At 42.0% G+C, this 14,548-nt stretch overlaps 1 protein-coding gene across 1 annotated transcript in view; it reads left to right on the top strand.

Moving 5' to 3' along the window:
* Nucleotides 1-324: 324 nt before the first annotated feature.
* Nucleotides 325-14,548, top strand: part of ATP7B (ATPase, Cu++ transporting, beta polypeptide) — a 29,981-nt gene continuing 15,757 nt past the window's right edge. The window contains exons 1-6 of the mRNA XM_009882364.1: nucleotides 325-573; nucleotides 7,432-8,656; nucleotides 10,224-10,460; nucleotides 11,603-11,766; nucleotides 12,658-12,819; nucleotides 14,320-14,396. Coding sequence (XP_009880666.1) covers nucleotides 325-573; nucleotides 7,432-8,656; nucleotides 10,224-10,460; nucleotides 11,603-11,766; nucleotides 12,658-12,819; nucleotides 14,320-14,396 — 2,114 coding nt within the window. The remainder of the gene's footprint in view (nucleotides 574-7,431; nucleotides 8,657-10,223; nucleotides 10,461-11,602; nucleotides 11,767-12,657; nucleotides 12,820-14,319; nucleotides 14,397-14,548) is intronic.

The raw sequence follows: 14,548 nt of genomic DNA on the forward strand, positions 1-14,548 counted from the left end.
TGGCTGAGCTTGCTCTAACGCCGTGTGCAAAGATTAGCAGTGCCGAATGCCGCTCGCTCGGTAAGCACAAGGGATGGCAATTGGTGGGAAGCATTTAAACTGGCAGGAAGAGCAGGTAGCCGAGCGCAGCGAGCAGTGTACACAAGGATCACAGGTTACGCCTGGGATTTCGTGATGAATGCCTAATGAGCACATTGATTAGGCGGGCAGAACTCTTCAAGCCGTTGTAAATGTAGCTGAAAGAAGCGTGGCCGATAAGACACCAAATAACCGTTCTCGTAAAGCTTCCCTTTGGCGTTGCAATATTTAAAGCCCAGGAAGATAATGGAGAGAAAACTGGACAATAAAATGAAAAGGGAACTGTCCTGCTTAGCAACTTTAAACAACAAAAACATAACCCTGGTGTCTATTCGTAAGCGGCAGGCAGCTCATGATGTGCCTGAACTACTGATTATTGGTGAAAAGTCCAAGACAGGATCTCCAGTAAAAGCAAGCAGTAACTTGCAGAAAGAAGAAAAACTTTTGCAGAGTTATTCCATGGGAATGCCAGAAGTCAATACAGTTGAAAGACAGGTCAGTGAGCTGGTGTGTGTGTGTTGGGAGGGAAGAGGTGTTTCTGAACCGGAGAATGTAAAAGAAAGCATGTTGGACGCGAGTTGTGTATTAAAGGAGGTTAAACCTTCTTTATCTAAATTGTCTCAATCCCCAGCATGGATGCTTGCCCCATAACAAGCAGTACTCACATGCAAAGTCCTCTGGAGATCCTCTGAAAGTAATCCTTGAAAGCAGATATTAATGATGAGTTATGCTGTAGTAACTAATGAGTATTTTTTCAGCTCCACCTCTAATAATATAGAGTCGTGATTCTTAGTAAGGAAACATATTAGTATTTCTCCTTTTAAACTGCAATTGCTTGAGTAGTTTGACAGCAGCTCTTACCAGATATTCTGTGGAATGATAGAAATTGCAGAAACATTAAAAGGTCCTAATTGTAGGTAAGTAGTTTATTTATAACTACTAAGTGGATGCTAGTGAAAGTTCTTGATAATACATCTCTGGCAACATTTATTTTTTTTATTCAGTGTTGTATATAACTATGGTATTTTTGGAGATAAACTGTTGTGAAGAAGAGGCATAGAAAGATCAATGCTGATAAAAACATGATGAGGTTTGTTCTTTTAGAAAGAGGTTTTGCTATTTAAAAGGTATGTAAATTACAGTAATGTAGTTCGGATCAGTGAATATTTTGAATATTTAAGGAAAAAAACCTCTCAGAACAAATTTTGTGTCCTTTGAAACCGTGTATGCTTAGAATGGCTTAAGTAATTAGTGTCAGACTGGAATGAAGTAACAGTCAGGACAGACCAAATATACCTGAAGGGTTTTTCTGCCTTGAGTTACTTCTCACATTGTAAATGTTTGCTAGAGAACAATCATGACATAAATGACTTTGATCTACCAAAGAATCTCTTTGCTGTATTCATTTCACTAGGATATATGCGTTGCTTGTACTGGAGCCATGAAGAACATCACAAAGTGTTTTTCTTTAATTCTAAATTTGAAACATTCCATTTACAACAAGGCTTTCCTCTTTCCCACTAAACCAAGCATGTTTTACATAGCTCCCTTTAATTTAAGAGTATCTGTTAAGGTCTCTAAGGTTTGTTAACTATGGTGTACCTAGCTATCTTTTCAGTAAGACTAACTGCAACTGCCTGAATCTTTCCCCATCATCTGTACTGTTGGTTAAACCTGTTCCCAGATGGAGAATGGCAGTCCCTTGGCAGATGCATTAGGGCAACTAACTTAGTATTTTGGAAACAAAAGCACCATAAAGGGTACTTTAAAGTAATACTTTCATTGAGTCTTGATATCCAGGTGGAGAGGGTGTTTTTTCCTTCATTCAGGAATGAATGAACTCAGGACTCAGGAACTCTTTGAAAAATAATGAGTTGTGTTACAAGTGGTTACTGAAAATAGTAGCTACTGACATTTGCTAATCTTCGCTAAGCTTTTTGGGGAAAGGGAAGGAAGGACAACCACTTAAGTTGTAATACATTTAAACAATACATGTTAACAAGATGGATGGACAAGTTGCACCGAAATTTATTAAGGAGGATGAGTGTTGCACTTCTGCCCACTCTGAAGTGCTGCTTTTATAGGCCCAAAATTGAACACTCGGGACCTTTGATGTTCCTGAGGCTGCTCTGTCCTTCTTTTGTTGTTCGCTGGCTGCCTATAACAAACTGGGAAAGCATCTGAAGTATTTAATTAATAGTATGTGGCTTTTCAGTTGTGTGTTACTGCCTGCCTGAATCCAAAGCCGTGAATCAGCGGGTTGTGAAAGAACGAAGCAGGAAAGGTAAAACAGCAACACAGATAAGATAATTCTTTGGCAGTTGTGCTCAGAGGTGAGAGGGCGATAACTGGTTTCAGCCTGCGGAGGTACGGAGAGAAGAGCAGCCCAAAACCTTTGGAGACACCAGGTGAGAGGTTCAGTGAGGTCTGGCGTTTGTGGATGAGCAGACAGGGAGAGGCAGAGGGGAAGGTGCTGAATGGGCTGGGCCCTGTCTCCTCGCCAGCTGACTGCCTGGCATCGAGGTGAGGAGTCCTGTGCTTGAATTCCAGGATGTGAAAATTGGCATCCCTGCAGGCCAGGAGAAGGAGGGTGGGAGGGCAGTGCCAGCCCTGGGGCGAGAGCCTTGCTGGAGCACCAAAGAGGAGCAGCAGCCGTGGGGGATCTTAGTGTGGGTGATGCTCAGGGAGGTGTGGGGCGCAGCGGGCACGGCCTCAGCCTTGTGCTGCAGGGGCTGAGAGCTTTACACTAGTGTTTCAGAGGTGGCTGCACCTCTTTGAAAAGGGGAAGTGGGGGAGAGAGGGATGGCTTTCCCGGAGACAAGCCACCCCATAGGGTGACCGGGGATCACAGGGGTGGAGGAAGCATGAGGACGCAGCCAAGGGCGGCTAGCAGCTGGGGCGCAGAGCTGAGGAGGGCACAAACCTTGTTGAATTTACAGCTATGGGGCTGCATCTGTTGTCAGCATGCCAGTCACCATATGCATGTACAGGAGGGTCTCACCCAGTGCTGTGGTTTCTTGTTCTTTGGGTTGTTTTATCCCAGTTCAGTTGACTTTCTTACATTTACTCTGTATCACCTCACTGCTGTGTTAAACCCTCAACCTTTGCACTTCTGAACGGGAGTACCTAAAAGAAATAGCCCATTTTAGTGGGCAGTGGGTCAGCCTGATGCCAGGCCACTGAGGGCAGCCCTTGATGGACTGGTTTTGCCCCACCAGTCACACAGGCCATGGACAATAACCACTTTTCCCCCAGGACCAGCCACTGACCTCTGGATGCCATAACGCCAAGAGCTGCGCGCCAAGCCAGGGCATGAGACTTGGTGCTCCCAATCCAGCAGTGTCTCCCTGCCCTGCTCCACCTCCGTGCTTTCCCAAAAAGTTTTCCAGCCCCAGGGCTTATTCCTGTTGGATGATCTCCTTCCTGCTGGGAGGCAGTCAGGATGGGGAGGAGGAGCCTTTGCCTCTTCCTGCTGCCCCCAAGCCATGCTTTGCCCCAGGGCAAGTATGAGTGCTCCCACTCCTGTCTGGGGCAGCAAGGGTTCCTCTCCATGCCAGGGGGTTTGCTCTGAAATTCTTATATTGAGAGCTGGACTTCAGATGCCTCACTCATGCACATCAACAGTTTCACTTGCGACTCGACTTGGATCTGGTTTAGAGCCATCAGGTGGGAACGTTTTCCATTCAGCTCTGGTGCTTTCTTTAAAGCTCTCTCCAGCTACTGCTGCTTCTGCGTCAATGAGTCCCTTTTTAATTTTCTTCTTTTTTTTTTTCTATATTGTTTAAATGAGCTTCATAACACTGCTTTCTGTAGGGTTTCTTCACTTTCAGACTAGAGCCTCGCTCTGCTGTGCATTTTGAGTGGAAAATTTTATGTGCAGAATGGTGGAGGGAAAGAATTGTCATAATTTCATGTTTTCATTATTTACATATTTTTTACATAGTCACTGTAAAAATATGCGTGAGACTGGTAGAGCAAATAGACTAACAGACTTGGTGTACACCTGCCCTTAAGAGTAAGTAGGACTCCTTTGGTGTGAGAGACAAAACAGTTGGTAATTGCGACTGGTTTTTCACACTCCCACGTGGATGTGGAGTCAGATGCATTTTCATTATTTCGTTAGGATTCCTCTCTAGGCAGAAGCAAGGAGGAGAATCCCAGGCACCTTTATTGGCATTTTTGGAGGTGATTGCGTCTCTGATGCTCTTGCAGATGGTCTCTCTGAATTACTATACAGGCTCATAGATGCCATTTTATGTCTGGGTGTTAGCTGGTAACAGGAAACCCTCTTTTGAGACCTAGCGTGTGCCTGAGGATGTGCACATTTCTGTATGCCTTGTCTTTGTGTCCTTATGTGAACCTGCTTTTTTCTTCTGATCTAGTGTAGACACACCCCTTCTCGCAAATACACACATAGATGTATTTGTACCCCTTCTTTTTTTTTTTTTTTCCTAAGCTGTTAAACAATACTAAAGGCTTTGTAAATACTGTATTTGAACCTGTGCACTTTTTTGGGGGGGGGAGGTTCTTCAATGATTTGTCATGTCGGGGGAGGGAGGTGTTAGTTGTTTTGTTGTTTTTTTTTAAAGGGAAATAAACCTTTTTTATATATATATCCATGTCCCTTCTCTGATTTTTTCCTTCTCACTGAAAAATTTGTTTGCAAGGATTTTTCTCCTACAGGCATAAACATCTGGTTTTGCCAAGTAATAAACAAAATATTTTTGCCAATTCTTCTGAATGTCGGGATAGCTTTTTATCCAAAATATAAAGTGGCGGCCAAGTTTTGATGTTTCTGTGGCTTACAATGCATTGAAATAGTACAATCAGTCCTTGCTTTTATGTTTTTCAAAAGACCGGAGGATGAGAAATACCCTTTAATCTTTTTATAGGTTTAATTTTAATTGCTTTTATATCACTGGGTACCTAGGAAAACTGAGAGGGTTGGTGAGTGTGGGGGTGGAGGGAATGCAGTGGAGGACATAAGGCCTGTGATAGTTCCTGGTTTTCATCTGCAAGTGGCTGCCAGAAAGGTGGTGAAGGGGGGCAGGAGAGCAGAGGATGTTCCTCTCTCCCGTCTCTCACGCTCTGTTTCACCAAAGGATGTGGAAGGCAAATGCCTTTGTCATACGAGCCAAAGTAAATGTACTGGGTGAGCTCCTGTAACTCGCACCTGGACTTTCACTTTACCGGGTGTTTGTGAAAATAAGAGCTGGCCACCGTGAGCAAAGTGTCCTTGGGGGGCTGGGGACAGGATAGGGAAGAGGAGATGAGGGACAATATTCAAATAACATTTCTTGAGGTATACATTATAATAAATGCAAGTTTGAGTTTAAGCAGCATTTGAAATGCGGTGGATGAGAGACTGTTTTCATTTTCACATGGGCTTCTTTTCCATATACAAGGCCATATTATTATTTCAAACCATGGGAAGTCACAAATAGGAGGAAATAAGCATGTGGTCGTTCTTGTGTGCACTTAAACAGGGAACCACCTTCGCAGGGAGGTCCAAATAACCGTTTATGTTTTCTTTTGAAAGGAGGGGCTGGCTATGCATTTCCATTTCCGTGTATGTTGGGGATTTCAGTAACTTCTGGGAAGGGAAGTGCAAGGACAAGGCTACATGCCCCAGGTGCTGCCAGGCCTGGCGGGGGCGGGGGACGGGGGGGAGTAAAATGGGATGTCAAGGCTAAAATATTCTCCTGACTCTTCTTCCCCAGCATCCCTCGTGCACAGCCTTGAGGCCAAGCGGAGGGGGAGGAGGCACCGGGGGGAGACCTTATGGTCGGGATAGTGAGGGGCTGCACCGTAATGCTGAAGAGTTGAAGTTGCTCATTCCTCCTCCTGTTCTAATAAATACAGTATGGAGAAGGCTGAAAGCAAATTTCTCATGTTAAATTTTTGCCGGTTTGGCCATCAACCCAGACCTCATTATTCCCAAGCTGTCTAAGCGTGAAACAAAATCAAGTTAATGAATTTTGAATACTGCATCAAATGAACTGGATGCAGTCTAGTGTTAATAAGCAGCCTAAATGCTTCTCATCTGCGCTGTGGTACTGAGGAGGGAGTTTTCTTGTGGGTGGTAGGAAAAAGATTTGTGCTACTGAGCCTGATCCAGTGGCCCCTTCCCAGGGGCTCCTCCCTGCAGTAATACCCAGTGTCAGGTGCTTTATTGAATGTTGGAAAGCCCTTGTCTTCGCAGGTGACAGAATAGATGTGTCGTAGTAGGTTGTATCTAGATCTTTAGTAGTTAAAACTGCCTTAAGTCACAGACACGAATTTTGATGTTTTTTCCATGAAATCTGACAATCTGGGACTTGTCCCTCCCCTTCTCAGTCTTCCTCATCACTTATCGCCAGCAATTTCCTTTGACAACAGAGGCTGTGCTCTGATTACCTGTTCTGCGAGAAGCATTGCCTTTATCACTTTTTTTTTTTTTAATATTTCATTTTTAATTGAATTGAATGCATTAAACTGTAGAGTCCCAGTACTACGGAGCCCGTGATATGACTGAGACATAATCCGCTTCTGGCCGGTCTACTTCAATAGTGGCCGTTGCATCCTGAAAATCGATGTTGGTTAAGCCAGTGAGTTCTTGTAGCTCGATACATGGTCTTTCTTAGGTGCCTCACAAGGAGGTAGACGAAGCTAAACCATAGTGGAAGTGTCTGCATATAGTTTTGTGTCTTTCAAAATCTTTGTCAGATATAGATTTTAACTTAAAAGATCTGCCTGTATGCAGACAGCCCAGGCCTTTGCGTGCATGCATATAGCTCTTCAATTGTCATGTAACTGGTCCTCCCTGTGCCAGCTTGTTTCAGGCTCCTAGGAAATTCTTGATTCTGTTTTCTGTGGGCATTTTGTTTTGGTTTGTATTGTTTTGCTTTGATTTGAACTCCTGCTGAGCAGTAGCAGGCTGGCCGAAGTGACGCAGCTTCTGACGTTTGTGGAGGGGCATTCAGCACATTCTGCTGTGACCCTTTGTGCCAGTGTCAGTGTGCTCTGAAGAGCAGGGCTTGGGCTCCATGGTGAAAGTGTCCCATGGCTGCAGAGAGCTCAAGCTTTAAATGATTGGATTAGGGTGGGAATATAGGGACAATTTTGCTTTTATATCCCTAGTGAATATTTTTTAAATTGCTGCTCAAGAGTAGTGTCAGAGGCTTGATTCAACATCCTGGGCATAGCTCACTGGTAATATAGTCAAACTGTAAGTGAACATTGTGAAGCATTTTGGCAGTATAGACTGACTTGAGAGCACTTTTAGTACATGCTTGAGAGCACATGCAGAATATTGCTACTTTATAGGTCTAAAGGTACATGAAATTTATTTTCATTTTTGCTCTTGCTCCTTAGGCTTTGTCCAACACTGATTCTCCTGACTGTGAACTGCAGCCTACAATGAAACATCATTTTGCTTTTGACAACATGGGCTATGAGGAGAGCTTTGAAACTGTGGCCTCTCCATCTTCCCAAGAACACACTTTAGCAGTCAACATTGTGGGAATGACTTGCCAATCGTGTGTGCAGTCGATAGAAGGCCGAATTTCCAAGGTGAAGGGCATTGTGAGTATTAAAGTCTCCCTTGAACAGAACAACGCTGTAATAAAGTATCTGCAGTCGGAAATAAGTCCTGAACAGATTTGCCAGGAAATTCAGGATATGGGCTTTGACACCAACATTTCAGAAGAGAGGTTGACAACAGCAACTGTAAATTTGTCATGCTTGAGAGAAGCAGTAGTTAAGCTTCGGGTAGAAGGCATGACATGCCAGTCTTGTGTCACCAACATTGAAGGAAAGATTAGGAAACTGCATGGTGTGGCAAAAATAAAGGTGTCACTTGGTAACCAGGAAGCAATTATTGCTTACTATCCTTACATCATCCAGCCTGATGACCTCAAGAGCCATATCAGTAACCTGGGGTATGAATGCACCATTAAAAGTAAATCAGCCCCTTTGAAGCTGGGCATCCTCGATCTTGAGCGCTTGCAGAATGCAAACCCCAAGGAGACACCAGCAAGTCTTGAGAGTGATGGGGTGGATTCGCTGGTCATTGAGATGAGTAGCACAGCTACAGTGGCTGTACGGATAGAAGGCATGCACTGCAAGTCCTGTGTCAGAAACATTGAAGGAAATATATCAGATCTTCCTGGCATACAAAGTATTAAAGTGTCTTTGGAGCATAAACGTGCTGTGATACAGTATAGCCCAAATTTAATTACCCTGTCAGCTTTGCAGGAAGCTATTGAATCCCTTCCACCTGGAAACTTTAAAGTATGCCTCCTTAACGGTTCAGAAGCAAATAAAGGAGCATCTCCATCGCCTGCTTCGTTATGCGATCTCTTCAGAGAGCCACTGCAAGACACGACAAGCACGGCTGTTTTTAGGATTGATGGCATGACCTGCAATTCTTGTGTCAAGTCCATAGAAGGGACCATATCACAGAGACAAGGAGTGCAACATATAGCAGTTTCTCTAGCTGGCAGAACTGGGACCATACATTATGATCCAGCTGTTACTAATGGAGAAGAGTTAAGAGCTGCCATAGAAGACATGGGGTTTGATGCTTCTGTGCTGACAGGTAACTGTTTTATCTTCCGTGGGTAGCGTGCCAAGCTGGGCCATGCGACACCTGCATTGAGGCTCTCTTCTGGAGAGAAACTCTTAAACATCACATTGGCATTGTCTTTTCTAAGTGACCAGCCTGATCTAGGATCTTTGCTAACCTCACTTAGCAAAGGAGAGAGATTTCAGCTGTGAACAGCCCTTAATAACCACAAGAGTGGGTGGAAGACTTGAGTTACATTATGAAGCCAAAAGGTTTGGAACTTGGTACAAGGTCTTTCAAATAGCTGATCCCCTTACCCATTGAAGTAGGTTTCCTCCTATGTCTACAGGCTGCTGTAAGTAGCAAATCAAATGTTTTAATTTATGTTCCAAAATACTAAAACCCACAAACTTAATGAAATCTCTTTCATTTTAAACCACTTTTTACCAAGTTAAAGTCTCTTTTTGGTGTCCTAATCCTTTGACCTTTATTTCTTGAGTATTTTTACTATCCCTGCTTTACTAAGCCTTACTTTAAGCGAGGTAAGTGGCAGGGTGCAGGTACTCTTTGGTGGGAGCGAGTGCTTTTACATGTCAGCTGCAGCACAGTTGGTACATTTTGTACACGTGCTCAATGATTAAGAAGTTGCTATGGTGCACAATCTCCTCTCTAGCAAATAGCAAATACGGCAATATTTGTCAGCTTCAACTCAACAGATTTGCTTTGGGATACTGATGTAGTTTACCTGGACTGAATTAGTTTGATCGCAACAGACCACATCTTATTAGCTTTTCTCATGAGTCCAATCCCTCTGAGTCTGTGGAACTGCTGCAGAGGAGGAGGAGGAGACTGTATGTGGTGTTTAATTATGATTTATTTTGTTTATAATTTGTTTGTGGGAGACCTTCTGATCCATTTGTAGAAAAGGAGGGGAGCTCCTGTGTTTAGCGTGTTCAGAAGCAGTTTTTACTCCTTTATACAAACCTCTGCCCAAGGGAGGCATCTTGTGAACGCAGCTGGAGCTGTTGGGTGTCTGTTCAGTATCTCGTAAAGAACAAAAATGATTGCGATAGGCCTGTGTGTGTGGAGGTCTTCTGGATGCTGCAAATCCTTCCACTACTCATTTTGCCATACTTGCAGTGTAAATATTGTGCCATAAAGAGAAACCTGTTGAGCAACTTGTCCTTTTCCTTGTTTGAGATGAAGTGCTGAGTCCTGCATAGATGACAAGGACAGAATGGATATGACTGGACCGTGTTCTCTGTGCTGGATAAGTACCCTCTAGATACCACTGTATCTTTATTGAGTGGAGGTAGCTGTCAGGTCTAGGCATTGAAATTGGAGGGAATCATTTGCCATCTGAAAGTGGAAAATCAGTTCCATAGAGTTAAATGGTTATGCAAGTGGTACTGGTGAGTTTATATTGTTATACACTTAGTAACAATCTATATTATTTCCATGAAGAGATCAAGATTACCATGTCACCTTTCAAACAACTAAAAGATTTTTCATGATTGATAAATGTGACCTGCTTTTATTTTTACATCATCTGATTGCACTGTAAATAGTGTTTGTTCAGTTTGTTGTGCTTTTATTCAAGATACCGCTGCTGGAGGACGTAGGCACCAACCTGATGCAAGTAATGCTGCTGTGCAGCCTCGAGCTCCAGAGCCTCCTCCCCAAGGCTGTGCCTCAGATGCTCTTCCAGACAGTCCTCACCTTGATGAGCCAAATCAGCCCAGCGGAGCACCAGCTGAAAAGTGTTTTTTACAAATTACAGGCATGACCTGTGCGTCGTGTGTGTCTACCATTGAAAGAAATTTGCAGAAAGAAGACGGTAATAAATTTCAGATTCCTATAATGAGTCTATAAGGGACTATGGGATGGAAAAGGTATTCTATGCGGTTGATGTAAGAGGCTGTGGTACGGCATCTGGAGGTTAAATAGTCAGTGCTCTTTCTTAGTGCTAATGTAACTGCATCACTGTTTAACTATCCTACTGCACTGGTGGACAAACCAAATGGACTACTTGTATTGTAACATTAAGTTGTTGTAATGTGATCAAAATTTTGAATAAGGCTCAAGACAAGAAAAGGGAAATGGTTCTCATTTAGTTTTCAGGGCCTTATTGCTTTACAGATCAATCCATCTCTTCCAGAGCTGTTGAGAGCTCTGACATGTTTGCGATGTGAAACTTACCCTTCAGGGCACATTTGCAGGTGCAAATGCATGGCTCCAGTGCCTGGGTAATTATATTAGCTTAGGCACAGCAAAGCTTATTAGGTTAGAAGTCTGCAGACTGGAGCTGCCTTTCCTCTGGCCATACAGAAGATGAACATATGAGCCTTAGCAATGTCTGATTTAATTTGGGTAGGTATCCCTTTGGAGGGTTTTGCTGATTGATTCCTGCGCCCCCAAGTCTCCCAGTGATGGTCTTACTGCCTTTATTTAAAAATGCAGGAAACCATTAGCACTTTAGAATAATTTTTTTTGCCTGTGATTTTTATGTTTTGCTTTTCAATTCTAAATGTAGATTTCTGGGGGTTTATTTTTTTTTTTAAAGAAGAAAAAAAAAACAAGGGAAAACCAAGAAAACAAAAAGGCATAGCATTGTGCTGTGGCGTTTGTTTAGGGCTTTCCAAACTCAGAGAGTCCAGGGTAGAGCTTGCAGCAATGAGTGCAACGATTGCTTCTGAACATCCTTTTTGTCTCATTAGATCATAGCAAAACTCACCTCCTTCCCTGTGTAACGCATGCAGTTACTCTCATTGCTAAAGGGAACCACAGCGTTGCTGGATCTCAGTAAAAACTATGCTGTTGTGACTAGGGAACAACACTAGAAGGAGGCAGAGGGAAATCATTACGTTTATAACATCTCTAAGTTGTTACAGCCCTCATTGACAAACACTTGTAATATTTTATTTTTCTTCCCACCAAAGGAGCTACATCATCTAATATTTTTTATTATTGCCACTGCAGGAATTGTTTCAGTGTTGGTAGCACTGATGGCAGGTAAAGCAGAGATAAAATACAAACCAGAATTCATACAGCCTCTTGAAATAGCACAGCTGATCCAGAATTTGGGTTTTGAAGCTACTGTCATAGAAGATCATGCAGAAACAGAAGGAAATGTGGAGCTTCTTGTAAGTCACGTGTATTTGAAATGATATGTTGGTTTTGGAAAAGTCAGGTCTGGAAGATTCATTTTCATGGAAATGCTTTTGTTTAAGGAGTTGTGGCTTCAGTGGGTCATTTCTGGCTGGTGATACTATTTTGTCTTAATTGCTGAAAAGACAAAATGAATTTGTCTTAGAAGCTGTCCAAAGGCACTTAAATAAAAAGTGATAGTTGTATATACAGAATAGACTTTTCTTAGCAAGAAGAAATGAAATGGAACTTTTCTGTAAAGGCACTTCGGTCAACAGTACAGGCTGAGCAACTGAGAATGTATCACCAAATATGTGTTAGTAATGCCTGACGCTTTGTATAGAGGTCTGACAACTTTGGGTAAAATCAGTAAATTGTTTATATGAAGGACAGATTCTTCAACAGTCTATTTTTATTCTCTGACATATACCTACTAAAAGACAGATAACAACAGTCTGCAATTGTGCTAATAGATCAGAAAGTGGGAACATGCCTTATTGAAGCCACAGGAAAATTTAAGTAAGCGAGATGAAGTTACACATGCAGAGTTTGACTTTGGCAATGTTACTATAGCTGCTGATAGAACTATATTTGCAATACTACTACAGTTAATAACAATGTATGAATGCTGCTATACAAATACATAGCTGTGACTATAACTGCGGGTTGCAGAATTTTATAATAAAAGCAGATAGTGCTGTTCTCAGCTTTGTTTTTTTTAGACAGCTCTATAAAATCTTCATGCTGAGGCCTTGTGTCAGTACCAGCAGAGCTTGAATAGTTGTTAGTACCTTTTTGACATGGGGAGGCCTTGTCTCAAATTCACCCAAAAATATTAGGTGAATGTGGAGGACTGCTAACTGTACCTAAATTTGTTTTTTCTTCAGATTACAGGGATGACTTGTGCTTCCTGTGTTCACAGTATTGAATCCAAACTCATGAGAACAAATGGCATATTCTACGCCTCAGTTGCACTTGCTACTTGCAAAGCTCACATCCAGTTTGATCCTGAAATTACTGGACCTCGAGATATTATAAAAATAATTGAGGTAAGCTTTAATCTTTTTTTTTTTTTTAAAATGAATAATTATAACATGAAGTTAAAAAGGAAATAAAGCAGCTGATATTTGAGAGGTTTCACTGGCTTTTGCAGATGACAGGGTAATTGCCATATGTTTTTATGCTGTTGCGGTGAAGCTGCTGTGCTGCACTGTGGTCTATAGTGTCCCAGGTTGTTACTTTAAAAGCACATCCTAAAAACTACAAAAGAAGCCTTTTTTTCTCTATATCTGGTGGAAGTGTCGTATAGTCATTCTTTGCAGTTCTGTGTGTAGAATCATGTGTCTCTGATTTCCAGTCATTTCAGTGAAGTGTTGATACTTCAGAAGAAAATACTACTTTCTCTTGCCAGTGAACGAAGCTGTAAAAGAAGTTTTACAACAGCTTATACCACAAGTATTACATGTCTCTGTATACGCTGGCATCTATTCCCACGTCAATTCAGAGAACTTTTTAAACCGAACAAGCTTGTGATACAGCCACTGAAGGAAAAAAAATCCAGGCTTACCAGTAACCACACAGATCATAAAATCTGCCATTATCATGGTCCAAGTGTGGATAAAACTTTTTCTTTCTCTGCCCCACCAGAAGTGAAGAGAACTTACTGTATGAGGTGCACACAGTGAGTATTCAGGAGGACAGCAGAGACTGTTTGCCTTTCGTCTTCTAACGTATTTACTCAGAAAAAAGATTCTAGACTGCAGAATTGGTGCGGCAGCCCTGATTAACATGTCAACTAGTAGACTTTTCAGGCTGGCAGAGCAGTTCTGTAAAGTGCACCTTGCCACAGGAGCATCTCATTATGCAGATATAAAGTTTAAATGTATTGTACTTGCAAGTGTTCTTTGGGGGTTTTTGTGTTGTGTTTTGTTTTGTTTTGTTTTTGTGGGAGAGGTAGTTTGACTTCAGTAACTCACTGAAGCGTCAGTCAAAACTGGCTTTTTGCATATATTTGTTTCTGTGATCCTTTGCCTTGCAGTTTGTTGTTTTACAGGTTTAAACTGATTCTAGCGACTTTGATTTTCAACTTCAGGTATATCTATTCAACTGTAGTGTTAAGGAGATGCTTGCAAGGCTGACTAGCCCAGTGGCTTGTACATTTTTACCTTCCTTTGTGGTATTTCCCGTCTCTCATACTTATTCCAGTGAAAATGAAAGGGCATAAATTTCCCTTGAGGAGGACTGCAGCAGAACTCCAGCTGTGAGTGGGAGCTTCCTGTGCCTAAGAAACCTGGGACACTTACAGCATCTATACACTGTGTCCATATGTAGGCAGCAGAAATCCTTTGCAGTCCACATTTTGAGTGCTGTCTGAAGTATCCTCTCATGTTGACAGCATCTAAAAATATATAAGAAGTTGGCATTTATTGAATATAGAACAGTGTCCTTTTCTGACATTTCTTCTAAAAGTAGTGTCATTTGAATATGTTATAAGTAATACAATTGGTTTAATCGAAACTAACTCTTTTTTGCTTCCCTTTCATAAAAAGGAAATTGGCTTTCATGCTTCTGTGGCTAGAAGAATTCCAAATGCACATAACCTGGATCATAAAAAGGAAATACGGCAGTAAGTATTTCTATTTCTCTGTCACTAACAAACGTGTATAGATCATCTCTTGTAACTCATCCCCCCCCGGCCCCAGTTAATTTACCTTATCCTTGTGTAAAGCATATTTAATTTTTACAACTTGCCATTTAGTTCAAATACTTTTATTCCTT

The sequence above is a fragment of the Charadrius vociferus genome, unplaced genomic scaffold (genome assembly GCF_000708025.1).
Source record: "Charadrius vociferus isolate BGI_N301 unplaced genomic scaffold, ASM70802v2 scaffold263, whole genome shotgun sequence".
Taxonomy (NCBI): domain Eukaryota; kingdom Metazoa; phylum Chordata; class Aves; order Charadriiformes; family Charadriidae; genus Charadrius; species Charadrius vociferus.